General features: G+C 41.3%; 1 protein-coding gene and 1 non-coding gene across 5 annotated transcripts; both read right to left on the reverse strand.

Annotated features, from left to right (window-relative positions):
* Positions 1-1,131: 1,131 nt before the first annotated feature.
* MMAA (metabolism of cobalamin associated A) lies at positions 1,132-23,096 on the reverse strand. Of its 4 annotated transcripts, none has more exons than XM_028151303.2 (7): positions 23,084-23,096; positions 14,744-15,243; positions 10,660-10,782; positions 7,578-7,748; positions 4,691-4,776; positions 2,705-2,854; positions 1,132-1,548 (listed from the first exon to the last, which is right to left on the reverse strand). In XM_028151303.2, the coding sequence occupies exons 2-7, from the start codon at positions 15,183-15,185 to the stop codon at positions 1,252-1,254; spliced, it is 1,269 nt and encodes a 422-aa protein (XP_028007104.2). In that variant the 5' UTR covers positions 15,186-15,243; positions 23,084-23,096; the 3' UTR covers positions 1,132-1,251. The 4 variants fall into 4 exon arrangements, with proteins under 4 accessions (XP_028007104.2, XP_054572945.1, XP_054572946.1 ...); XM_054716970.1 differs by lacking the exon at positions 23,084-23,096 and adding an exon at positions 22,284-22,952; XM_054716971.1 differs by lacking the exon at positions 23,084-23,096 and adding an exon at positions 22,081-22,093.
* LOC114233516 (U6 spliceosomal RNA) lies at positions 18,206-18,311 on the reverse strand. The gene has a single exon (XR_003619659.1). It is a non-coding gene; the product is annotated as a U6 spliceosomal RNA (small nuclear RNA).
* Positions 23,097-25,492: the final 2,396 nt, after the last annotated feature.

The following is a 25,492-nucleotide window of genomic DNA, read 5'->3' on the forward strand; positions in this document are numbered from 1 at the left end:
CTAACACTGAGTGAGAGCCAGCCACCACGCGTTCCCCAGCTTTTGTCTTCAGTGTAGCCCGGGCAATGGCTACAGAGCTCAGGCGAGGAGGTGAGCAGCCATGCCTAGAGCGATGACGAAGAGAAAGTTCCTTGCTAGGCTGTATGGTGATCGCTAATGTTCCCTGCAGCTGTAACTGTACAAGGAACAGTAGTCACTTTAATGAAATTTGGTATGGTTTTAGCAACATGCCTGCCAATTTTGGAGCTCAGTTTGGAACATAGCATATTTCTGCCTACCTACATAAATTAGTGGTAATTATGCTTTTGACAAAGGCGAAGTCAACCTATGAGGTTTTCTTTAGAAAAGAATTATCCTTCTAAGCTGGAGGGGGACTAATTCATTTAATCCTCACCACCACCCTAAGAGGTAGGGACTATTGGTAAATATTTATTTAGCACTTACTATGTCCAGGCACTATGTATGTTAAATAAAATAGTCTTTTCAACAACTCTGGGTGGGTGGACACTGTGGTCAACCCCATTTACTAACGAGGGAAGTGAGACACCGGGAAATTAAGCAGTTTGCCCAAACTAAAATTAAATGATGCCAGTCTGTATTATAGAACAGAGACCTGGCAGGGGTGTCCAAGTGTAATATTTCTAGCAACACCTACCAGTTATTGAGTGCTAGCCATTTTACAATTTCTCCTTTAGTTATTCCAACAACCCTGTAAAGTAGCTTTTCTTACCCTCATTTTCAGATAAGGAAACCTGAACGTTGTGCTCACATCACAGCACATTCCGACTGCTTTGTCATGCATGTACATGGCCATTTCAGAAATTCTTGGAGCAGTCACTCATGATTTTCGGCTCTTAGAAACCCTCTGTGCATCATTCTGGCCTCAGAAATGTGGTGACTCTTTGCTTCCAGGTTCTCTTGAAATTCCCAGAGAACACAGAATCAAAGGAGGTACTTTAAGGTACACGATCTACCACAGGAGCTCTCTCTGCTCCTGACTGATGAGAAGAAACTATTCTACAGGCCACCGTGCCGGGTACAAGAATAGAAGGGAACAGAAAAAAATGGAAATCAGTAACGTACAACAGGCACCTTACGAACACTGTCCGACCACCTGACCTTGGCCATCCACATCTAACATTCTTCAGTTTTCAAGCACGGCTCACAAACAGGGAGGCCGAGGGCACCACAGAAGAATCACTTTTAATATTAAAATACTTTATGGAACGGTATGTACAATTACCGTGTAGCCTACAGCTCATTAGTCTCTGCTTTAAAAGCTTTCAGCAACAAGTCTGCCGCTAGCCCTGGGGAGAGGGCCCCGCTGAGCACCTTCCTTTCCAGGAGGGGAATCTGGCCCCGCACGGTGGGGTGGGTCCTGAAATGTTCTAGCACACTCTCCTGAATGAGGTTCCACATCCAGATTTTCTGCTGCTTCTGTCGTCTGGATGTCAGCTCACCGCTGGCAAGCATCAGGTCCTGGAATTCTCTCATTTTATCCCACATCTCAGCGATCCCCTCTCCAGTTCTGGAAGAAATACGAACTACCTATTGAAAAGGGAAAAACCGGAACTGTGTTACTTAAAATGATAGACCACACTTTCATGGGACTCCGACACTTGCCTATTCATTCTTACAGTCTAAGGACCTAGGCAATGGCAAGGAGGAGACATTTTATTGATGTGTCAAAGTTAATACACTGGGAAATACACCGAGGTAACTTACTAGGATTCCTAAGTGCACAGCAGAAATGAATTACTGATTCAAGGTCAAGTTTTCTAGCCCAGAGATTTATTTGGATTTAGGATTGTTCAGATGGTCTTCAGAGGCATCCTGGGAAACTGTGAGAGGGTCGCAAGGATGAGAAGGGCCTTGCTAGGTAGGTTTCTTTGAGGCCTGAGTGCCAGAAAATGAAACCCAGTTGAGCAACTCTGTCCAAGTTGCCTGATTCAGCAAATGTTAAGAGCAGAACATCCAGCACCTGACTGCTCTGGACCAACACACACGTGACTGGGGGAGGCTGGGAGCTAAAGGTAGCTATGTCATCACTGTTCTCACTACAGTGATTACAGCTTAGTCTTTTTTTCAATCCTCACCTGAGGATATGTTTTTATCGATTTTTAGGGAGAGAGAGAGAAACACTGATGGATTGTCTCCCCTATGTACCCTGACTGGAGATCAATCCCGAAACCTTTTGGTGTGCTGGACTTTGCTCCAACCAACTGAGCCACTTGGCGAGGGCTAGTTTAGTCTTTAATAACAGAGTCCTCCTGCAGATAAAGCTGCCCACGTAACATTATTGCATCACTTACTACAGGATTTTCCTTTTTCTTTTCCCTTATTGAAAACAGCACCCACCAAGCATAATGGTAAGTTATCACTTCAAAAGCCTTTTCTGTCTTACTCAAACTCTATTATAGATCATCAAATCATTAATTACTCCATAATCTTAAGGACGGTTCCTTTCGGAATGGATCTGTTATCACTTCCAAATGGCTCAGGTCAAGCATTAAGCAATCTAATCTATCACCTCACATCTAGTTGTTGGCATCTAGTGGTTAAAGAATTATATTTAAAATCATGACTACATACTCATAATTTTACATACAAGCAAAGATTTATTATATGTCTAGCTGGGGACTCCCATCCTCTAACATGCTCAGTGTACTCAGCGTGAAAAATGCAGAATGGAGCGTAAGCTCACCTTTGGTCTCCAGACTTCGGAACGCTTGCGGAGTAATTTCAGCGCACTCACATACTCTGCTTGTATCCTCCGAGCTGGCACAACCAAGTCTCCGTCAGACTTGGTGATAGCTACCAGATCTGCCATCTCAATTATACCTCTTTTGATACCCTAAAGAGGAAAGGAGGAGAAAGTGATTTATCAGAAATATTTAATTTACTCGCAGCAAACAAATGGGACACCTATGGGTACTAAGGTTTTGAAAGTCGTACACTTCATTAACTAATGTCTTCTGTGCATCTTCCCAAGCCCTGGGTACCAGGAATCACAATTACTGACAGAAATTACTCAAAAGCATCACCTCTTGGGATATGAAAGTCATCTGTAATGCCTCTTTTCAGTTTAGAGCCTAACCTGCTGAAATGCATTCAGACTTAGAGTAGATATGTCATCAAGACACATGGCAGGAGACAGGCACATTGTCTCGTGAAGGATTCTTCTCATGTGCTAACAATGCAAGATGCAAAAGCACCCATCATTGAGGTGCTTGAACAGAAAACACCTGTCACCACATCTGTTTCTGGAAACAAAGTCTGTGAAGTTTTCCTTAAATGTACACAGCGTTGTTGTTTTTCCTAATTTGCTGTTGAGGAAAAATAACCTGATGGCTAAAAATGCCTCAATCTCTTGATTTAAATTACATTGCATAAAAACACTGGAAATCTAAGGCCAAACCTTATTTGGAAAATGTAGATTTTTCTATCTAAGATCCGTATTTCTTTTCAAATATTTTTAAACGTAATTTTTAATTATTAAATCTAAGTTAATGTTTCTAGATTGCAGCATCCATAGTCTGCTGTCACTGTTTTTTAAAATTATACAATTGGGAAGGAGGTACTGTATAATAAAGAATTTATCTGTTCTTTGTCCAAGGTTCCTGGGAAGTAACCTCTAAACCCTGGGAATTTCCTGAGTGACAGGCGTGTCTGTGTTATTCCACGGGTGCCTGGACTATTCCTGAGTTCAGAATGGGAGCTGCCCACACCGGAAAGGGCAACCTTGTGATGAGAGGGTTGGGCTCTTGGGCCTGACCTCTGGGGAAGGATGGGGGTGGGGGAGGGCCTGGGGACTGAGATCAGTCATGTGGACAACGACTCGGTGAGTGGCATGCGACTATATAAAGAAACCCTGATAAGCACTCCAGACACTGGTGCACAGGTGAACTCCCTGGAAGGAGATACACATCAATGTGCCAGGAGGGAATGTGTCCTGAGGACAGAAGCTTCAAGTTTGGGACCCTTCCAGACCTCTCTCTGTGTCTCTTCGTTTGGCTGCTCCTGATTTGTATCATCATAAAACTGTGACTGTAATACAGTGCTTCCCTGAGTTCTCTGAGTCATGCTAGTTAATCATCAAACCTGTGGGGAACCCGCCCCCCCATTTGTGGCCAGTTGGTCAGAGCCGTGGGTGGGCTGGGAACCCCCAAGCCTGCTGCTGGTGTCTGGTGTGAGGGCATCTTCTGGAGGACAGTGCCCTCCACCTGGGAAGGCTGCCAGCCCCAGGTGGTCAGTGCCGGATTGCATTGCAGCAGGAAAGCAAGAATCCTATTTTACATCCATAAACCATGGTAGTGGGATCCCGATAAAATCAAAGTGGTGTCTCATGAGGAACTTCTGAGCCAACTGTACTACAAACACCATGTGTCAGTGGTCCCTTCCTGTCGGGGCTGCCCATATACTACATCACTCCCACGTTCCATGTGAAAACATCCAAGTTGTATCATTAGCTCAAGGTCATAAATTCTATTACTACCGTTGGGAAGAATATACAGAATCTGCCTTTGACAAGTATTTCAGCCAATGTGGATGCTGCTGTTTCTTTCCCCACACTAGTATCAACTTAATTTACAAAAAAAAAACAAAAACAAAAACAAAATCCACATTTGAAACTTGCACTTTCAGAGAGGTATGCTTTGTGTTTTGGAGAGGAAAAAGTCAAAACAATTACCTGCAATTCATCCCCTCCTGCTGGTGGCAGCAGTAAAACAAACATGTCAACCATATCAGCAACGGCAAATTCCGATTGACCCACACCTGAAATTTTAAATCACAACCATACACTAAAATGTTCACAGTAATTTGACTTTTTCAACTACACTGACCATCATTTCCATTCCACTTCATTCACTCATTCAATCAGCCTCTAAACCCGAACCCCCTTAAACACCCACCTCTACAGGACTTATAACATGTCTCACCCTACAGTACACCTGTCGTCCTTCCTGTCTCTCCTGTCCTTCCCATTAGTCTCAGTCTCTAAAAGAATGGGGAACCCGAGGCCTCCACTCCCTCCTCACTCCTGTGGCTCTCTCCTGGCTTCCCTTCATCAGTGAGCAGCTTGAGCACTGTGATTCTAACCTACACTATGCCTGCCAATACGTTTTCTTGCCTTCTCATCTTTCTACACCACCCTTGCAAACCTCCACCCATGGGTCAGTGCGGTTATCTGGCCTCTATAGGCACACTGGAGAAACTGCTCAAGTGAGGATCTAAAGCACTACTATAAGTTCATGGGTTCCAATGTCTCCTGCAAATTCCTCACGACCCTGTAAAAGCAACGCTCCTAAAAACACTCAGCTCCTTCCCATTTCTCACAGTGGCCATACAAACAGTCAGTGTCCCATAATCTCTCCACATGACAACCCTGGCACCTAATGCACAGTGAAATGACAGCAAGAACTTCCTCAGCTTCTCCCTCCCCCCTCCAGCTTCTCAAACTTCCCCTCCAGCTTCTGCCTCTCCCCCTCCAGCTTCTCCCTCTCTCCCTCCAGCTTCTCAAACTTCCCCTCCAGCTTCTGCCTCTCCCCCTCCAGCTTCTCCCTCTCTCCCTCCAGCTTCTCAAACTTCCCCTCCAGCTTCTGCCTCTCCCCCTCCAGCTTTTTCCTCCCTCCTCCAGCTTCTCCCTCTCACCCTCCACAAATAAGCATATGCGAAACAAGCTCTGCCTCCTGCTCCCTCTCCATTCCCAGCATTACAAGCACTGGCCGATATGACCCTCTTTTCTGCCCTCCTCTGGGGCCACTCTGCTTTGTCTCTAACCTTGCCTGTGTCTACAGGCGCTTGTCCCTCAGCACATCATGTAAACTGTACTCAAGTCTTTCTCATCTGAAAACCAAACCAAATAAAACAAAACAAAACAAAACAAAACAGACCAAATCTCTCTCCTCCAATCATCACCAGATTTCCCACCTTCTCTATCGAGCTAAATTTCTAGGAGAAAAATAAATAAATGAATAAAGCAATACATTGTCTTCATCTGACTACTTCACATTAATCTCAATTATATGGGACTTCCACATCCCCTGCTCCACTAAACTCCTCTCAAAACTCTCTCCTTCCTCAGTGTGGCAGAGACTTGCAGTTGCCCATTCAGCATTTATTCTTCCCTACTTCCTGGCCCCAGTGTTACTAGGAGACCATGGACCTGGTGAGAGACCATATTCCCTCTCCAGACCCCCTTTCAGCTACAGGTGATGAACGCACGGAAGCAAGTCATTAGATGGGGTTTCCAGGAAGGTGTACACTCTTCTGCCTGCCTTCTCCCTCCCTTCTCCCCCTTCTCCTTCCTTCTACTCGGAACATGGATGTGACAGGTAGTGCTTCATCAGCCATCTCTGAACCGTGAGCAACCTTGGGAACGAAGTGCTAAGAATGGGGCATTGAGGGCACAGCAGAGCCCCCACATCAGCTCAGGACACCGCCTCCACGCTTCTTTTATTTGCAAAAGAAACACACCTCTTTCTCATTTGAATCACAGTTTTTTTGAGTCTCTAGGACAAGCAGCCAAATGCAACTTCGAGGTTTGGGTTTTTTTTAATATATTTTTATTTATTTTAGAGAGAGAAAGGGAGAGAGGTAGATAGAGATATTGATGTGAGAGAAATAATGATTGGTCCACCCCTGCATGCCCCCCACGGGGGATCGAGCCTACAACCCAGGCATGTGCCCTGACTGGGAATTGAACCGTGACCTCCTGGTTCATGGTCCGATACTCAACTACTGAGCCACACCGACCGGGCATTTTAGGGTCCTCTTCTCTCTGGATTCTCCTGTTACCACTAGGGCAACTTTCCCTCCATCCAGCCTCAGATGGTAGAGTTCCTAGCCTACAGCCCCATCTCTATTCACATCCAGTCTTCATGCACGCTGCTCTAAGCATCCTGAGCACACTTCCGTCCTCTGAATGGGCCACATTCCCTGGCTCCTCTATCTTTGCAAATGCCCTTTAGCCCATATTTTATGTAACTCCAATCCTTCCTTCAAGACTGAGTTCAACTGTCACCTCCTCTTGGAAGTCTTCCTTGATACCCCAAATCTGAATCAGGTTGTGTCACAAACATTTACCATACAGTAACATAATAGATGGTCTCTCCATAAGAATGTTAATTCCTTGGGTTTCTATTTCAGTATTTTCATCACATAAAATTATGCAATAGGGGTATAAAAATGAAATAACCATCGCCCTGTATTCAACAGGCACCCTACTATAATAATTTTGTTAGTGGACATTGCAGACATCTGAAGTGTGCTTAAACAAAATAGGTGTCATGTTAAAGTACTGTTTCCGTAGGTCATCCTGGCACTTACAGGTCTTCTCTGACACTCATAACCCATCACCTGTGCAACAGTTATCCAGATACATGGCTTATTTTTCTTCTCTCTAAGGGCAGGATTATAGCCTATATATTCATATCTCTATACAGTCTGAGATATCTTGAATTTAATTATGCTTTTAGTAAATATCTGCTGAATAACCAATGAACTTAGTTGTCACCCATCTTTATACAGAGTTCATTGGAACAGAATTTTGTTAGGAAGCAGAAAATCACACTCACCTACAGTTTCAATAAGAATGATGTCATAACCCCCTCCTTCACACAACAGAATAGCTTCATTAGTAGTCCTTGTCACACCTCCCAAAGTTCCTCTAGTAGGAGACGGTCTGATGTATGCATTCATATCTCTTGATAATTCAGTCATTCGGGTTTTATCCCCCAAGAGTGATCCTAAAACACAGTTACAATCATGGAACACCTATAAGGGCCAGTGATCAATGAGCCAAATGTTTTATGACATTTCTCCCAAAACTTCAAATTGTATTTCATATCATTGAGCTTTTCCCCCACATAGTGTATACAATGCTCCCCAAGTAACTTTCTTTTTTAGCATTTCTAGCCCCTCAAAACCTATAATGACTTCCCACTGACTAGAGCAGGGGTGGGGAACCTTTTTCTGCCCAGGGCCATTTGGATATTTATAACATCATTCAAGGGCCATACAAAATTCTCAACTTAAAAATTAGTTAAGTTGTATTTGATCAAACATTTAATTAACCCACCCTTAATGCCTTGACAGGACCAGACCAAATGATTTCGTGGGCCGTATGCAAGCCGGACATTCCCTACCCCTGGATTAGAGGTTCAAATCCAGGTTCTTCAGCCTGACACGGCCTGTCCAATTTCAGCTTCCACTAGGCCCCAAACCAATCTTGCATTCCAGCCAGGGTGGTTTCTTTACTGTCATCTTAACATTATGTTTATGGTTCTCAACTGGGGGTGATTTTGCCCCAGAGGAAATCTGGCAATACCTAAAGATATTTTCACTTGTCACAACTGGGGGTTAGGGTGCTGGTGGCACCGGGTGGGTAGAGACCAGGATATTGCTAAGCATCCTGCAACGCAGGACAGCTGCTGACACCAGGAATGTCAGTGCCAAGGTGGAGCAGCCCGGCTGTAGCGTCAGCTCCCCGCCCACAGGAGCGTGTCTTACACATTTTGTATGCTGAATGCTTGTTCGCAGTAGGCAATTAATTTAATTCCTACGGTGATTTGCTGCAGTATTTTGGCAAACATCAATATTTGTAAATTCTGCAGGACGGAAAGCCCTGGAACTACGGAAATGACCTTGAATATCTTTCTTTTAGCCACATATTAACATCTGAGAATGCAGTGCTGTTCTAACCTGAATTTTAATTTTCACTCTGCCTAAGAGCTAACTTTCCCACATAAAGTTGATGCTAAACATTGAGAACTTGCTTAAAAACACGATCTTTTCCCTTATGGTCCCAGTGTAGAGTTCTCATAGGTTCTAATTCTGGAGCATAGACTCACCACATGTCTCAACTACCTTATTTACTGCACATGAAACTTCTTTCTAAAGTAATTTTCTGCATGAAATCCTCTCTGTAAGTCAACAATCTGCCAAAGCTATACCTGAAATCTCTATCCTATAGATCCTAACACACTGAACTCCACATTATGAAATTACTCTCCCATGTAATTGTCTTTGCCAGTGAATCCAAAACTGTTGGGTGCAGGCCCTTAGGAAGGTCTCAAAGCTACTGCAGGAGGTACGTGAATGCAAAGCACAAGGTTTGCTTCTCAAACCTTAATGTAATGCTATTTTTCAAATGTATATACTGTTGTAGTAATGAGGTAGAAATCTGTACTTATAGTATGCTGTGTATCTCTGTTTATTTTTTTTTTTTCTTTCAACGTCTATATTTTGTTTTACCTGGGAAAGGAACCCTCATTTTGGGTTTGAGAAAGGTCAGAAGCCACAGAGCTATGCAACTTGGATCAGACTATTTTATGTCACCATTTCTGCTAGTATTGCCCCAAGCTATTATTTTCTTTTGCTATTGCAAGTATTCTAGAGTATTATGGGGGGTGGGAAAGGGAGGGTAGCCTTCTCACCTATATGGAAATGAGGGCCACTCTAAAAAATTCTTCATTCAGGTATATACCTTTAACACAGTTCTTAGACTGTAAAGAAGACACTACATTGATATGAATTTTATCTTAACCTCGTAAACATAAATTTTATTTTATAATTAACCTTTTATTATAGTGAATAAAAAACTGTGAATGTTCTCAGCCAAATTTCTCAATGGGTGGTAACATGAATTGTTGTCAACCTCTCTATTAATAAAAAGCCCCAGAAATATGACTATATTCTCTTTACTTTTTAGCCTTAAACCCACAGAATACAAAGCAAACAATTCCACACAAAGCACATGGTACTTCCTCATTCACAACACATACTACTTTGTAATGGCCTGTGTTTCTCTCATAAGAAATAAAGCCCCATAAGGCCAGGAAGACTGTGTCTTATTCACTGTTAGACGATACAGTACTTCCTTGCACAATGCCTCACCTATAGCAGGCACTGAAATATTTGTTCCGTGGGTAACTGTAATGTGAGAAGCTTAAATCATCAAGGGAGTAAGAGAAGAAAAACCTTTCCTATTTGTATGGAACACTTTATGTTTTCCTTAAATGATCCTTTGCAGAACTACCTTTATTCATTTATCTCTGATGTGCTGCAAATTAAACTGAGTGACTGCATGACCTCGAATCAGTAAGTAACTGCTGAGCGAGCACCCGTGCAGTGTACTATGCCAAGTGGTGTAGCGGGACAGCGGGATAGCACATGGGCCCTCTAAGAGCTTTCTGTTCAACTGAACATGTCATGTAAACAGGTGACAAGTTATAAAGCTATAAGGTGTGTGTGTTTTTTGTTTTTGTTTTTTTTAAGCTTAAGAGATGTTACAACAATAAGAGGAAAATAACGAATGAGGAAGGACCCATTTTCTGAATTGTGTAGAAACTGATGTAGCCAGGAAAAACAGGAGGGAAGAGGGGCCTAGCCTCAGGCGTGATCAACAAAGGGATGAAAATTGCTTTTATTAGTTCTCTAAGTACCCAGGCCACTCCTGGCCTAACCTGGTCTGTAGAGCCCAGTACCTCCTTCAGCCTCCACCTCACCCCCAGAACCCCCTTCCTTCAGTGAGGCCAAACTCAGCTAGAGGGCAGAAGTCACCTGACTGTGCCAATTCCCACTAACTTGTAACAGGGAGCCCCCCCTCCCGCCCCCCGGCCCCTGTGCTGCAATTGAAGAAGAGTCGGCAATACTCACCACCACTGGTACAGGAAGAAGGATCCACAGCCAGCACAGACAATCTGTGCCCTCTCTCAGTAAGCATCTTCCCAAAATACTCTATAAAGGTTGATTTTCCGGCACCAGGGGGCCCAGACAATCCTACAGAGAAAGAGATCTTCTGATTTAATAAAATAAATGATGATTTCTATTGAAATGTTAACGTCCTTCTGCTTCTCCTAATTTATTAAAACCATTATTGTATGTTAACATTTCTGAAAGCAGTAAACAAAAATCCATTTATCTATCTAGCTCCTAAGTAATAGAGATATGGGAAGGAAACCATTCTGAGTTCCCTATGTTCACCAAATTCGCTTTTTAAAATTACAAAATGTGATCTCCTTTTTACTATAATGTAGATCTTTGGGACAGACTTCATCACCTATGTTATTCATGTGCTGAACTTCTACAACATCTGCCTACCTCTCATCATGATCAGTAGTTACTCCACCTACCCATATTCTGTACACTTTATCTTCCTATTGGAAAAAAATAACTCATTACTCTAGGAATTGCTAGTGATTGAGAAAATAATTTTCTACTTACCAATTTTTCCCATTTCACCCATAATTCAAAGAATCCTATATAAAAGGCCAATATGCAAATCGACCGAACAGAGGAACGACCAGTCACTATGATGCGCACTGACCACCAGGGGGCAGACGCTCAGTGCAGGAGCTGCCCCCTGGTGGTTAGTGTACCAGAAGCTGGGCTCACAGCTGGCAAGTGCAGCGGCAGTGGCGGGAGCTCTCCCGCCTCCGCAGCAGTGCTATGGATGTTTGACTGCCAGTGGGGAGCGGGCCTAAGCCATCAGTCGGACATCCCCTGAGGGCTCCCTGACTGCGAGAGGGTGCAGGCCGGACTAAGGGACCTCCCATTGAGTGCACAAATTTCGTGCACCAGGCCTCTAGCATAATATAAACTGAATCCTGAAAATAATAATTTGTCTTAAGAAAGGCAGAGGGTATTATGCTAAGTTAAATAAGTCAGGCAGAAAAAGACAAACACCATATGGTTTCATTTATATGTGGAATCTTTAAAAATAAAAGTACAACAACAAAAAACACACACAAAACTAAAAAAACAAAAACAAAAAACAGACTCATAGAAACAGAGACCAAAGGGATGGTTGGTTGTCAGAGGGGAGAGGATGGGGGAATGAGTGAAAAGGGAAAGGGGAATACAGTCATTAATATTGTGGTAAGTTTACACGATGACAGATGATTACTAGAATTAGTGGGGTGATCACACTGTAAGGTATAAAATTATTGAATCACTACATTGAAACTAATATAACTACTTGAAACTATTATAACTACTATAAGATTGTAAACCAACTACACTTAAATAAAAATATATATTTACTGAATAAAAGGAAGAGAGGGAAGGAGGGAGGGAGAGAGAGGAAGGGAGGGAGGAAAGGGAGGAGGGAGGGAGGGAGGGAGGAAATTCCCCTACTTGCAGAGTTAGTAAAGCATGGCAGGTAAGAGCACAAACTCAGGAGCCACTGGGCCAGTTCTCTTTCTGGTTCTGCCTTTGATGAGCTATGTAATCTTGGGTAAGTTACTTAACCCTTCTGTACCTAAGGATGTGCTGCAATAAAATGGATACAATAGCACCTATCTCTTCAGGTTGTTATAAGGATTAGATGTTAATATTGACAATATGTTTAAAACAGCTCGTGGCATAAAGTAAAAGATATATAAGTGGATGTTCAATAAAGTATATAAAACATAAGCATTTAATTGTAACTATATTCAAAAGTATGTATGGCATATATAGCATGCTTGGTTCAGGGCAGGTCTCTGTCTTAAACCTCTCTATGGGTGCTCAATAAACATTTGTTGCTTTTATTTATAATGGGAATAAAGTAACTGCAACAAAGACACAGGTTTATCCGGCCTCATAAGAGCAAAATGGAAGAACCCAAAAGGCACTGAGAAATGGCAGGCTGCCAGTCACGTGTGAGTTACTGGTTAACACCAGATATTTCTGGGACAGTTTTTCTTCGAAGACTCTTCAAAGCCTAAGAGATAAATACTTTGTCATCACTAAAATTTCTTTGGGAGTTTGCAAGTTTGTCTGCATAAAGATTATTAACACCCTGTGTAGTATTCTCAAAGAGCGAGCTCCCTCAGTGAGGGCAGAAGAATAAGATGTAAGATGTGTGAAAAGTAACACTCTTTTTAAAATTATCTTTAAAGCATTTATGCCCTGTTACCCTAAAAATTAAAAGGTTTTAGTCCCCATATCGCCAATAAACTAAAACATAAAAGTGTAATGTAATATCAGTCAATTTTTAAGTATACTTAACTCATTCCTCACAAAATCTCTGCACTTTGCCCACCACTGTAAATTATTTTTAGTGAGAGGGTTGGTTGGAATCACCTAGTTTGCCATCATGAACAGCTCTCATGCCACCCAAAACTGACTTGCTTAAATCCTGATGGCTAAACATATCTAAATTGTTTTTAAAATGCATAATTTCAAAAATACAACAAGCTTATTGTGCAATTACAGAAACAAGTCAACTATTCAAGAAATCAAGTGAACATTTAATATTTTTAGACAGCAAATAAATATGGTTTCCCCTTTAAAATACATTTTGGTAATGAGATGGTTGTGCTTGGAGCCAAATCACTCCCAGAAACTCTAACAAAAGTACCTGAGAGAAGTGAGACTTTCCTATAGAAAGACTAATGAAACATCCAAGAAGTAGAATTTTAAAATGTGACAAGGATGATTATAATTAATATAACCACAAAAATTGGGAATTCACTCTAGACCAGTAAGCTGAAGGACTACCAAGACAAGAAATAAACTAGTTAATAGTTCTTCCTATTCATATTTCTGTCTGGGAGACATAACACAATTCTTGCTAATAGAAAATTTATATTATTCTTTTTTTTTTAAGAGAGAAAGAGAAACACCGATGTGAGAGAGACATTGATTGGTTGCCTCCCCTACTCACCCTGTCTGGGGATCAAACCTGCAACCTGGGTATGTGCCCTGACTGGAAATCGAACCCACGACCTTTCGGTGTATGGGATGATGCTCCAAACAACTGAGCCACCTGGCCAGGGCCTTATGTTATTCTTTTAAAATACAGAGCCTGGTTCAAATGGCCAGAAATCTTTTTTCAATATACCAAGACTAATATTTACAGTGAAACAACATTTAAAATTCCTAACATCAAAACAACAATGAGATACCATCTCACACCTGTCAGAATGGCTATCATCAACAAATCAACAAATGACAAGTGTTGGTGAGGATGCAGAGAAAAAGGAACCCTCGTGCACTGCTGGAGGGAATGCAGACTGGTGCAGCCACTATGGAGAACAGTATGGAGTTTCCTCAAAAAGTTAAAAATGGAACTCCCATTTAATCCAGTAATCCCACTTCTAGGACTATATCCCAAGAAACCAGAAACACCCATCAGAAAGGAAATATGCACCCCTATGTTCATAGCATCACAATTTATAATAGCTAAGATTTGGAAACAGCCTAAGTTCCCATCAGCAGATGAGTGGATTAAAAAACTGTGGTACATGTACACAATGGAATACTACGCCGCTATAAAAAACAAGGAACTTTTACCATTTGCAACAGCACGGATGAACCTGGAGAGCATTATGCTAAGTGAAATAAGCCAGTCGGAGAAAGATAAATATCACATGATCTCATTCATATGTGGGATATAATGATCAACATAATTTGATGAACAATAATAGATGCAGAGACAAATGGCAGGAGAGGTGGGGGGGTTAGAGAGCAACCAAAGTTGTTGCTTGCATATTAGCATAACCAATGGACACAGACAATGGGGTGGTGGGGGCTTGCCCAGGGTGGGAATGGCTGAGGGTAAAGGGAAGGAGGGGTGTCAAGCGGGGGAAAAGGAGACATATGTAAAACTTTAGACAATAATTTAAAAAAAAAATTCCTAACAAAATTCTGAAAAGAAAAATCCCCATTAGAACGCAAATTATTTAGACTTTTTTTTTTTAAATATAAAACTTGGAAAAATATTTCCTGGACAGATTAAGAAAAAGAAAAGACTGACCCACTCGAAATGCCCGTGGTTTTCCTTTATTTAATTGTTCTTGTTCTTTGTGGTAGGCCAATACTTTCTGAAGAAGCACCTGGGCCAGCTCTTTTTTCCTGTGGTGAGTTGATTCTATAAGAGTTATGGCCTCTGCTAAGCAGGCCCTTTGCCCTTGGATTAGACCTGTATAAAGTTTATCCACAAGTCTTTGTTCTTTATCAGAAAGTCCTTCTGTGTGTTCCTTTAAGGTTGTCTGTACACATAACTGTCTCTTTAAACCATTTGACAGCAGCATCCACTTTGTACAAGGAAGTCCAAGAGAATCAGAAGGCCGAGCACATGGGCCTCCTAATCCGAGATGAGTTCTTGAGTGCAAGATGAAGTGGTAACGTCGGAAAGGTGTTCGCAAAAGGCCTTTCAGGAAGCACTGGTGAGGATGTAGCAGCACTGGGATATTCATTTTGCTTGTAGCTGAAGAAAACACTGGACTTTTTTGGCTCAATGTGATTTGTAACACCCTAAAAACAACAACAACATATTTCTGCCAGTTCAACATACAATTAAGATGCTCAAGTAGTAAAATTATAACGTTTAGTGTTTTTGCTATATTCTAAAACACACAAGGTCAGGGTTCTTGGTAGTACCAATGGGTGAAAGTTTCTTACCAATCTTGAGAAAGAAGACCCCTCCTTGCCCACAGTGAATATTCTGAATAACCCAAATCATGGAACTACTGCTATATGGTGAAGGGCAATGTACATACATATTTTCTTTTAAACAGAAAACAAATTCACACACAAAAAAAACAACATTAGGACAGAAATTTTACATCATGCTTATTTTCTTCTGACTACAGATCTTATATTCACCTTAACAATTTCCTCAGATCAAACCCTGTTCTGAAGCTCATTTAAAATATATATATTTTTAATTTTTTTGTTTGGTTTTCTTTTTAGAGAAAGAAAGAGAGAAACATCGATGTGAGAAAGAAACATCCCTGAGTGGGATGGAACTTGCAACGTGGGCATGTGTCCTGACATGGAATCTAAGTGGTGACTTTGAAGCTTGGGACAATGCTGAGCCAAGCCACACCAGCCAGGGCCAAAATGTTTTCTTTAAAAAAATCCCTCTGATGAGAGCTAGTCTCAACACAATATATGTGACTAGTAGTGCAGGCACTTGAGGTATAAATTCCGATAGAGTATGTATTTAATAGACTCACTCTGTAACACAGATATTTGCAAAGGATGGCCTAACATACACACACAAATAACAAGCCTTCATGTGAAATGAGCTGTGAGGGCTGTATTCCAACCAGATCAGTGTATCTCAAAGTGCAGTCAGAACCTCCTCGGTGCTTATTTAAAATGCACGTTCTCAGCCCCACGAATCAGAATCTCTTTACGAAAGCACATTAAAGTTTGAACCACTATGGGATTAGTTGAGGATCCTTAAATTTACTGACCTTCTCCACTTCAAACTGTATTAGACAATGAAAGCTCAGCATGCTGAGAGTCAGGAAAACACAGAAGTTATGAACCTCAGTAACTCTGAGTCTCTGCCACTTACGCTATTATGACCTTGGGCATCTTAATGAACCACTCTGTGCCTCAACTTTCTCGTAAGAGAAGAGGTAAGAGAACAGGATGGCTGTGAGGATGGAATGAGTTCATGTAAAAAGCTTGGAACAGTGCCTAGCACACGGTAAGAGCTCAATAAATGTTAGCTTTTATTATTATTATACCAATTTACAAAACTTGAGTAAAAAATTAGGCCAAAGACCAAGTTTGCAGTGGCAAACAAAAACTTACATATTGCCTACCAAGTTTGGGTTTATGATTATTTGAAAATTTTGGTTTTTAAGTACCTCATGGCACAATGAAATAAATTACTTTATTACTCCAAAGTACCTCTAAATTGTATTTCAAAGCCAATCAACACAAAAATAATTTTAGCTAAATAACATTCTATTGGGAAAAGAAATAAATGTTTTACGTTTGTTTATTAGAACAAAAACTCATCATTTTTCTGTTTGGGTAGGAGAAAAAATAATGTCGTCTGTTTGTACAAAATTAGTCTTACTCTAAAGGGATAATGTATTAAAAATGTGTAAAAATGTTTCTAAAAAACAATTTTAAAACATTCATTACTACCCTTGACACAAACACTCAAAAGGACATTTAAAACAAAATACAGTTGCTATGTTTAATAAAACTCTCTTTAAGATAAAATTTAGAATTTTTATAATTTTAATGAGAAATATTTAATAACTATTCATGACTCAATTTTTATCTTTGCCATCACTTATAACTTTCTTCATTCTGCATTTAGATTTCTTCATTATACGAAAATCAAACTTGATGAGTCCCTAATTTAACCAGTTATTGTGACCATCAGTATTACAATCAATATATATTTATATAACATTTTCTAAATTAGATCTAAATTAGCCTATATACTCAAACACCTAGTAAAAAGAACTACGTGCAAAGTGAAAAAAGTGATAATCATGTTTTAGCTATGTTTCTGTGCACAGAGGTCCTATCAGAATCATCATCTTAATGGCTAGTAACCATTTTAAACCATGGTAGTTTTTTTAAAAAAAAAACCACCTATATGCTACAACAAAAATAGATGTTTGGGAATGCATATCTTCTACTTTCTTGCCTGCCAAATTCCTACTTAGTTCAAATATCACCTCCTAAAATACTCTTCCCCCACCTTACCTAGGCCATCAATGCTCCAAAGCCTTTACTCACATCTCAGGTAGAGTATCTGTCTTCTTGTGTTCTAATTTATCTATTTATAGATCTCTCTCACCAAATCTCATCCCTCATCCCAGCTGATAATCCTTCCCAGAGAAAGGACAAGATCTTCTTCTTGATTTCCTCAGGATCTAGCACAATGCTTGGCACATGGTAACTGGTTAATAATTTTTGTTAAAGGTTCGTGAATGGATACTCTATCTACTTTATGTTGATCTACTGTACTACAAAGAAAAATTTGAGTAATAATCTTAACCTGAGAATCTTAACCAAAAATATTCTACTGTCTAAATTCCCTGTTTTGAATCAAGGTATCTTTTACATTAATTTTCCAAAACAGAAAGACAAGTTTATAAGGAATAAAGCCCAACAACAAAAGCTTTACTAGGTGAAAATATGCCCACTTATGATAATGCAAGCTAGTAACATTCCCTAAGTAAATGAGGCAAATAAAAATCATCTAATGAATAGTATATAGGTTGTTCTAACATTTAAAATAGTGATTTCTTACAATTTAATTGCAATCTTTCTCAGAAAAATCTATGTCAGCCATCTGGCAAGTTTATGGTTTATACTGAAGAGTTTATCATAGGTTGGGATTATAAAGTTCTCTACCCTTTGATGCCAACACAAATCTTAAAAGGTCTTTAAGTGAAAAGAGACAGGAAAAGGATGATACCATTTTAAAAAAAAAAAAGTTTAATATTACAGTCCTAAAAATATGGAATGCTTCATCTATTTGCATGTCATGCGCAGTGGCTATGCTAATCTTTTCTGAGGATGATACCATTTTACTCCATTCTTTTGCCCAAACCAAAAAGCTATCCAGATGTACATAGTTCTAGGTTTTTTATACCTTCAAATCTCTCCCTGGGGACTGATTTTTTTGGTGCCCCAAAATCTGTGGACCATCTGAATGGCAGAGCAGCAGCTGATGCCTTTTATTGAATGTTTATTATGTGTGAGACATTGTGCATGCATTTCCTCAGCTAAGCCTCACTACACAGATGAGATTCTGTTTTACCCAGGAGGCTCAGGAAGGTCACACTCACTGACCAAGGCCTCTCAACTAGTGGCAGAACTTGGGAAAAACTATGGGTTTCAACTCTAGATTATTGTATAAAAAGAGGAGTAGTGTCACGTCACATCAAAGGAACACCAAATAAGCCTTTCCCTTTGAATATGGAATGATGATGGCAGGCTGTTTACGTTTTCTGTGTAAACCTTATCAGAAGGAGATCTCAATAATACATTAGATGACAGAACAGACCAAGTTTATAAAAAAATGTTTAGTGCTGAAACCGGTTTGGCTCAGTGGATAGAGCGTCGGCCTGCGGACTGAAAGGTCCCAGGTTCAATTCCGGTCAAGGGCATGTACCTTGGTTGCGGGCATATCCCCAGTAGGGGGTGTGCAGGAGGCAGCTGATCGATGTTTCTCTATCATTGATGTTTCTAACTCTCTATCCCTCTCTCTTCCTCTCTGGAAAAAAATCAATAAAATATATATTTTTTTAAAAATGTTTAGTGTTTTTTGTTCCACGAAGAATAATTCCCACCTGATAACTAAGAGCATAACATATTTGAACCAATTGACTTAACCAATCAGACTTTGAAGGAGTCGATAAATTTTTTAAAAGCCAATATAGCTCAGCCTGTATGAGCAATTTTCTAGCCTTATATATACGTCACAGGCACAACAGAGTCTACTGGAGTGGCAAAATCATAGAGGTAGGGAGAAGGACTTCCCACTTGCTTGTGTAACTAAGCATCTATTCCTACTTCCTTATGGGAACAAATCAAAGAATTTGGCCAATAATCAAATCAATCTGTTTCAATGAATTTCCAGGATTCCTGGGAATATAGTTTCATCCTACCTATGATTTTAAGCTGAGCACTACCAAAATACAAGAGAAATTTTGTAGCATTTACAACATTCAGTAAGACACCTCAAAGCTCTGCCATTCCTAATAAACCAGAAGTCAATGTATTAATACACAATAGAAAGCGTCAAGTGGGCAAAAATAATGAAATGGGCTGGTAAGTGCATCCTCTTCCCCTACAAGAGGGCTCTCATGGACAGCAGCGTTTTAAGATTCACATTTGTTCTCCCCTAAAATATGTTTTATATCCATTCCCTTCTCTCCAACCTCATTCCCACATTTCTCTACAATGGCTTTTAAACTCTGACCACAGTCCATAGCGAGAAATACACTCACATCAGTCAACAGAGTCATATAACTGAAACAAGTTTCACAAAACTTCACATACCCCCATTACATGTGACACACCTTGTCTTTTTTCTACTCTACTTTTTAAATGTAGACTGCAACCTACCAATGGGCACAACCTTAATGAAAAACCCCAACCTACTATAGCCATCTCTACGGCCATTATTAACTCACCTTCCATACTAGCACTTATCTACGACAGTTCCCTGGACTCCTTTTTACGCCCCTTCAGATGTCACTCCTGTCTCCTGTCACCACGTACCGGTCACATCCCTCTATTATAGCAATGCTCACACTGTTTTGTGATCATTTTTTTAAAATCAGTCTTGCCTAGCTGCTCACTGAATAAATGAATGAATGTATGCTATAATTTTGTACGGGTCAATAATTCCATTACGTTAATTATTCAGTCAATCGATGTTTGAATACATACATTTTTTTTTTCTAGACTTTAAAGTAAATATATATTTATTCTAAGAACTTTCTTTTGAAAGTCTGGTTTCAATATATGGATATTTTCCTTCATTAAAAATTTGCTCAGCAGCAGCCAGTCTGACTTGGGATATTTGTCTTGAAATTGATCCAATGAATATTTTCAATTTCAATAACTACTCTGGCAAGTAAAAGCATACAGGATTTCCAAAATCAATACATTAGGTCAGTGTCCGAGGCACAGCACAGTTCATACAGTCAATGCAGTGTTATACCATGTGTTTCCATTTCTCAATGCTAATCACTTTTGATCTGAAGATAAGCTGCCAGATGCCATTAATCTATTCAGCATCTCCCACCACCTCCAAAGAAGGCTCAAAGAAGGCTTTACTTTCTCCTTTTCATATAATTTCAGGAAATTTTGGTAGAGCAGGATGCCTTTTTAAATAAGCAACTTTTAAATAGGTCATTGTTATATAATAAGAGTAACACAGAATACACACTGAATTCATGCAGGGAACATTCTCAAGTTCCCTGTCCATTTTACCTTTATCACTTTTCCCAATTTTTACTTTTAGGTTTCAATCTACTTGGGAGGTCTCCGTTTTTCTAAATCCCATCACCATTAAATGTTTTCGTTTCTGCTGCTACTACCTTAGTCCAAAACTGAACTAGTTTTAGGGAGCTCCTAGATTAGCCTAGGCAACCTGGGCAACCTCTACCACTCTCCATATGAAAATATCAAGATCAACACATCAAGGTCAGAGTGAGTATCACATGAAATAGTGTGCATGAGAGAGCCTGGCACCAACAGGTGCTAATTAACTGTAAGGAACCTTCTCTCTCTCTCTCTCTCAATCTCCAGTCTCCTGTGTTGGACTTCACAGTAAGATTCATATTGAACCATGAATGTGATCGATCTTATTATCCACATCAAATTCCTCCAACGGTTCCCCACACCCTGGGACAGTGGTTCTCCAAGTGTGGTCCCAGACCAGCGGCATCTGCATCAACTGAGAACTGATAAGAAAGGGAAATTCTCAGGCCCCACCCTAGCCCTTCTCAATCAGAAATTCTCCAGGTGGGGGCCAGCAATCTCTTTTCATAAGCCTTCCAGATGATTCTGATGTATGTTTAAATGTGAGAACCACTGACCTAGAATAAAGTCCAGTCTGGCACTGTAGAGTTTCCCAAACCAGTTTTCTTCCAGTTACTGTACTTGCTTTCTCAGACCTATTCCAAGGGAAGTTTACTCATTATCTCTACTTACTTTCCCAACTGAGATTTTACTCACCTTTTATGTCCTCTCCCCTCTAAGACATCTCTCCTGTCTGACCCAGCTTAAATCCCACTGTTTTCTTAAATCCTTACCTGATCATCCGTTTCGAGGAATTTTTTCCTCGTTCAATACCAATTATTTCTGAACTAGAGGCCCAGTGCATGATTGAGTCATGCACGTGTAGGGTCCCCTACACGCTTTCGCTTTTCGTGGTGGAGCTGGGTGCCTGTCCGCTGGTGCAGACAGGCACCCAGCTCCACCACGGCAGGCCCCCTCAGCGGCCTCAGCTCTGGCCGTTGAGAGGCACAGGGGGCGGGACTCTCAACAGCAGGGTAGCTCCCCTCAGTGGCAGCAGATCTGTGCCTCTCAATGGCAGGATAGGCCACCCCGAGTCCCGCCCCCCACGATTGGGCGTAGGGGATTGATGGTAATTTACATGTTACTCTATTATTAGATAGGATACTCTGGTGATAATCTACAGAAGTCACAAATTGCCTGTTCCTGACTCATAGAGGGAGTGTGAGTAAATTGATTGCCAATAACATTTAAAAAAAATTTTTAATTAAATAGAAATATGTACTTTCAGCCTGTGTTTGGGATTGTTCCCACATGGCAACAATCAGCTGAGAGGCAAATGTTTCAAGCACTCACCTCCACTTTCCAAGGCAAGCACAGGTTTTCTTTAGGCAACTTTGAATATCTCAAACCATGACTCCCTTTTCTTATGGTCATGTAACTTTTCACATGTTTATTTTTGTCTCTAATAGAATACAAGCCTTCAAAGAACTGGACTGTTTCTGTTTTTCTTTTTCATTCTTACTGCGTTAAACAAAAAAATGATGTGACGTGCTTACCACATAGAAGAATATTCTGGGCATCCTGGACGACCCCAAAATGATTTAGAACCTGCACAGACCTTCAGGAAACGTTTGGTTTTCTATCAACTTGGAAAAGATATAGCCTTTCTTTAATTTTGTTTTCTTAAAAGTATGTGTACTAGGGTACAACTCTTAAGATGAAATCTAAAAGCATGTGTAATTTTGTTTTCTTAAAAGTATGTGTACTAGGGTACAACTCTTAAGTTTTTAAAGAAATACCATTTGGCACAGGTTGTCTTTCAATTTCTAATGAGAAATGCAAATTATCTGAATACAGTATGCTTGCTGGAAGAGACTTAGCCCGTGCCCGGGCACGGTATCTGACAGACCCAGGCACTGTTTAAACCCTGTTATATCCTGGATTTCACTTCATACAAGATGAGTTTTAATTTTACCTCTGGCAGTAGCTACACTGGACTATCGTGCTTTTCCTGGACCCATGCTATGGTTAACCCCTCGCCGGGTTTGGCAGCGGCAAGGGGCGAGCGGCCTCACGGTGGCACCACGGTAAGCTCACAAACCCGCCCCAAGTGATGACAACTTGCACACTGTTTTCAGAGCGTGTCCTTCTTAAGGAGCAACAAACAGGGAACCTTCCCTTTGAGCCCATTTTGCCGACGCCTGCCCGTCCACCCATCCCGCACACCCACATCACCCCATCCAATATTCTTCTCTTCCTTCCCCCACCCCAGATCCTCCAGGGGGCGCCCCCGAAGTCGACTGGGCACCCCCGGCGGGCCGGCTCCGGCCGCGCACAACCCCCGCCCCATACTCACCCACCAAGGCCGCGGAAGTGCAGCCCCGCCCCGGCCCCGCCTCTTCCGCCGACCGGGTTCGCCCCGCCCCGCCCCGCGCTCTCCGCGGCGCGCAGGCGCAGCGCCCACTGCCGGGCGCCGGGGAGCCAAGTGGCAGCTCGGGGCGTGGCCAGGGTCCCGGCGGACGTGGCCGCGGGGTTCCGGCGTGTGGCGGGGACGTGCAACGTGACGGCCCGCGGGACTGTGGCGGGGCGCCGGGAAGTTGTCGCTAAGTGGAGCGGGGGAGGCGGCTGACGGCCTTTCCGGGGGCTTTTGCTTCTCTGCAAGTGCAGATTGGATCTGTCTCCTGCAGGGCTGCGGGGGCACGGTCATCCCCTCCCGGCCTTGGCGCTGCGCGGTGCCGGGGAGACCGAGCCGGAGTCCAGCCCGGGCTCCGCATACGCAGACCTCCTCCTTTTGCTCCCGAGACTCTTCAAGTTTGGGGTCGAGGGAGAGACATGGGACGTTGGACCAGCTGATGAGCTTAAGAAGACTTAGACTCCGCAAAGCAATTTCCAGCCTGTTGGAAAAAAATACTCAACGTGCCGCCGAAATATAACTCAGATTTTTCTTAACCCTGGCGTGGTCTTTAATGGTTGAAAGCCTCCGTTTTTTCTTTTAAAAGTCACCCATTCGTATAGATTAAATTTCTTAACTTACACCAAAAGCAAGGACCCGCGCTCACTTCCTTCGGATAGTCATCTGAGGGGAAAGGCTCTCGCCTGAAATGGAGATGAAAACGACCATACTTAAATATTTGCTACCTCCCGGCAGGGCAGAATGGTAACTAATATTTTGAAAACCTATTAGATTACGTAGTAAGTAGTAAAACCTGAGTTTTATCTGAGTTCTGGGATTTTTAAGAAAAACTGATGTCTCCAGAATGCTTGGTGTAATGTAACCATGACAGCATCGATGGGCAATAGCAAGGATCAAGTTATGGCCAATAGAAAAGGTCATAAGTGGGGGAACCAAGACCCCAGTCTTCGCATATGATTTGCATAGTTGCATACATTTGTGAGGAGTTAGGCCTTCGTTAACTACTTGATACAGGTTGATTCTTATTGAATATAGAACAATAAGACGATTTCTTAGTGTCTTCATTGTTATTTAGATGAAAAGACCACCACCTTTACCCCAGAGTAACTGTAGAGCCAAGAATAGTCCATTGTGCCCTGGTGTGGCTCAGTGGTTGGGTGTGGACCCATGAGCTAAGAGGTCACTGGTTGGATTCCCGTCAGGCCACATGCCCAGTTGTGGGCCCCTCCCCAGTGGGGGCGTGCAGGAGGCAGCCTCATTGATATTTCTCTCTCTATCCCTCTCCCTTCCTCTCTTTAAAAATCAATAAAAACATTTAAAAAATAGTCAATTGTAAAAAATTAAACAAGTCCAAATGAAGCAGAGGGTCTAGTGGAAAGAACATGGAAGCAATCAGACCTGATTTCAAATCTCAGCTCCTGAACACAGGAAATATAAAAAGCATAGAATTTGGGAGAAGTTAGTTAATTTCCTTAAGTTGGGATTGCTTATCTGTACAATTGGGTTGTTGTTGGTTTGTGCCTGTGTGTTTAAGTTAAATTTTGTAGAAGCTCAGTTTGATTTTTAATCATTAGTTGCTTTATAGTCTACAAACTCTTAAACACTTCAGTGCATTTACCTTTTTTTTTTTCTTGTACAGGTGTTCCCTTAACTATGTTCCACAGAACAGTAGTCCTTTGAAAAATGTTAATAAGTGTTTCATGGGAAAATTTTCTAGCATCAATAATGGGAAAAACACAAACCTGTTGCTGTGAGTTTATTGGAAGTACACCTATGTAGCTAGCATTCTTGCCAAAAACATTGAGTCTGAATCTGTAAGGAAACACTCAGATAAATTTTTTTTAAGATTTTTAAAATTGAGTTTAGAAAGAGAGGAAAGGAAAGAGAAAAACAGTGTGGAGCAAAACATTTATCAGCTTGCACATCCCCCACTGGGGATCAAGCCCGCAACCTGGTCATGTGCCTTGACTGGGAATCAAACCAGCAACCTTTTGGGTGTGGGGGACCACACCCAACCAAATGAGGCCAGGGCACTCAGATAAACTTAGAATGTGATTTGTTTGGACTTTTCAATAATGTCAATATCATGGAAGACAACAAAAAAAGATAGGACTCATCTCCATTAAGGCAACTGTGAACTGTATAGGATTATGAATTTTGCAGGATAATCTGTGGACAATTGGGAAAATTTGAACATAAAAGCATAATAGATATATTGATGACTTACATTTCTCAGATATGATAATGATATTGTGGTTATTAGAAGAATGTTTTCGTTCTTAGGAGATGTATGCTCAAGTGTTCAGGGGTGAAGTCATGATACTTGCAGACTGCTTTCAGATAGTCAAAAAA

This window comes from Eptesicus fuscus, chromosome 6 (genome assembly GCF_027574615.1).
Source record: "Eptesicus fuscus isolate TK198812 chromosome 6, DD_ASM_mEF_20220401, whole genome shotgun sequence".
NCBI classification, from domain to species: Eukaryota; Metazoa; Chordata; class Mammalia; order Chiroptera; family Vespertilionidae; genus Eptesicus; species Eptesicus fuscus.

What these genes read in the sequence shown, in the direction of transcription:
- MMAA (XM_054716970.1), bottom strand. An exon ending in CAGGAGGGGATGAATTGCAG is followed by an intron (nt 2,855 to 4,690) that starts GTAATTGTTTTG and finishes TTTCCTCTTTAG; the next exon opens with GGTATCAAAAGAGGTATAAT. An exon ending in CCGAAGTCTGGAGACCAAAG is followed by an intron (nt 1,549 to 2,704) that starts GTGAGCTTACGC and finishes CCTTTTCAATAG; the next exon opens with GTAGTTCGTATTTCTTCCAG.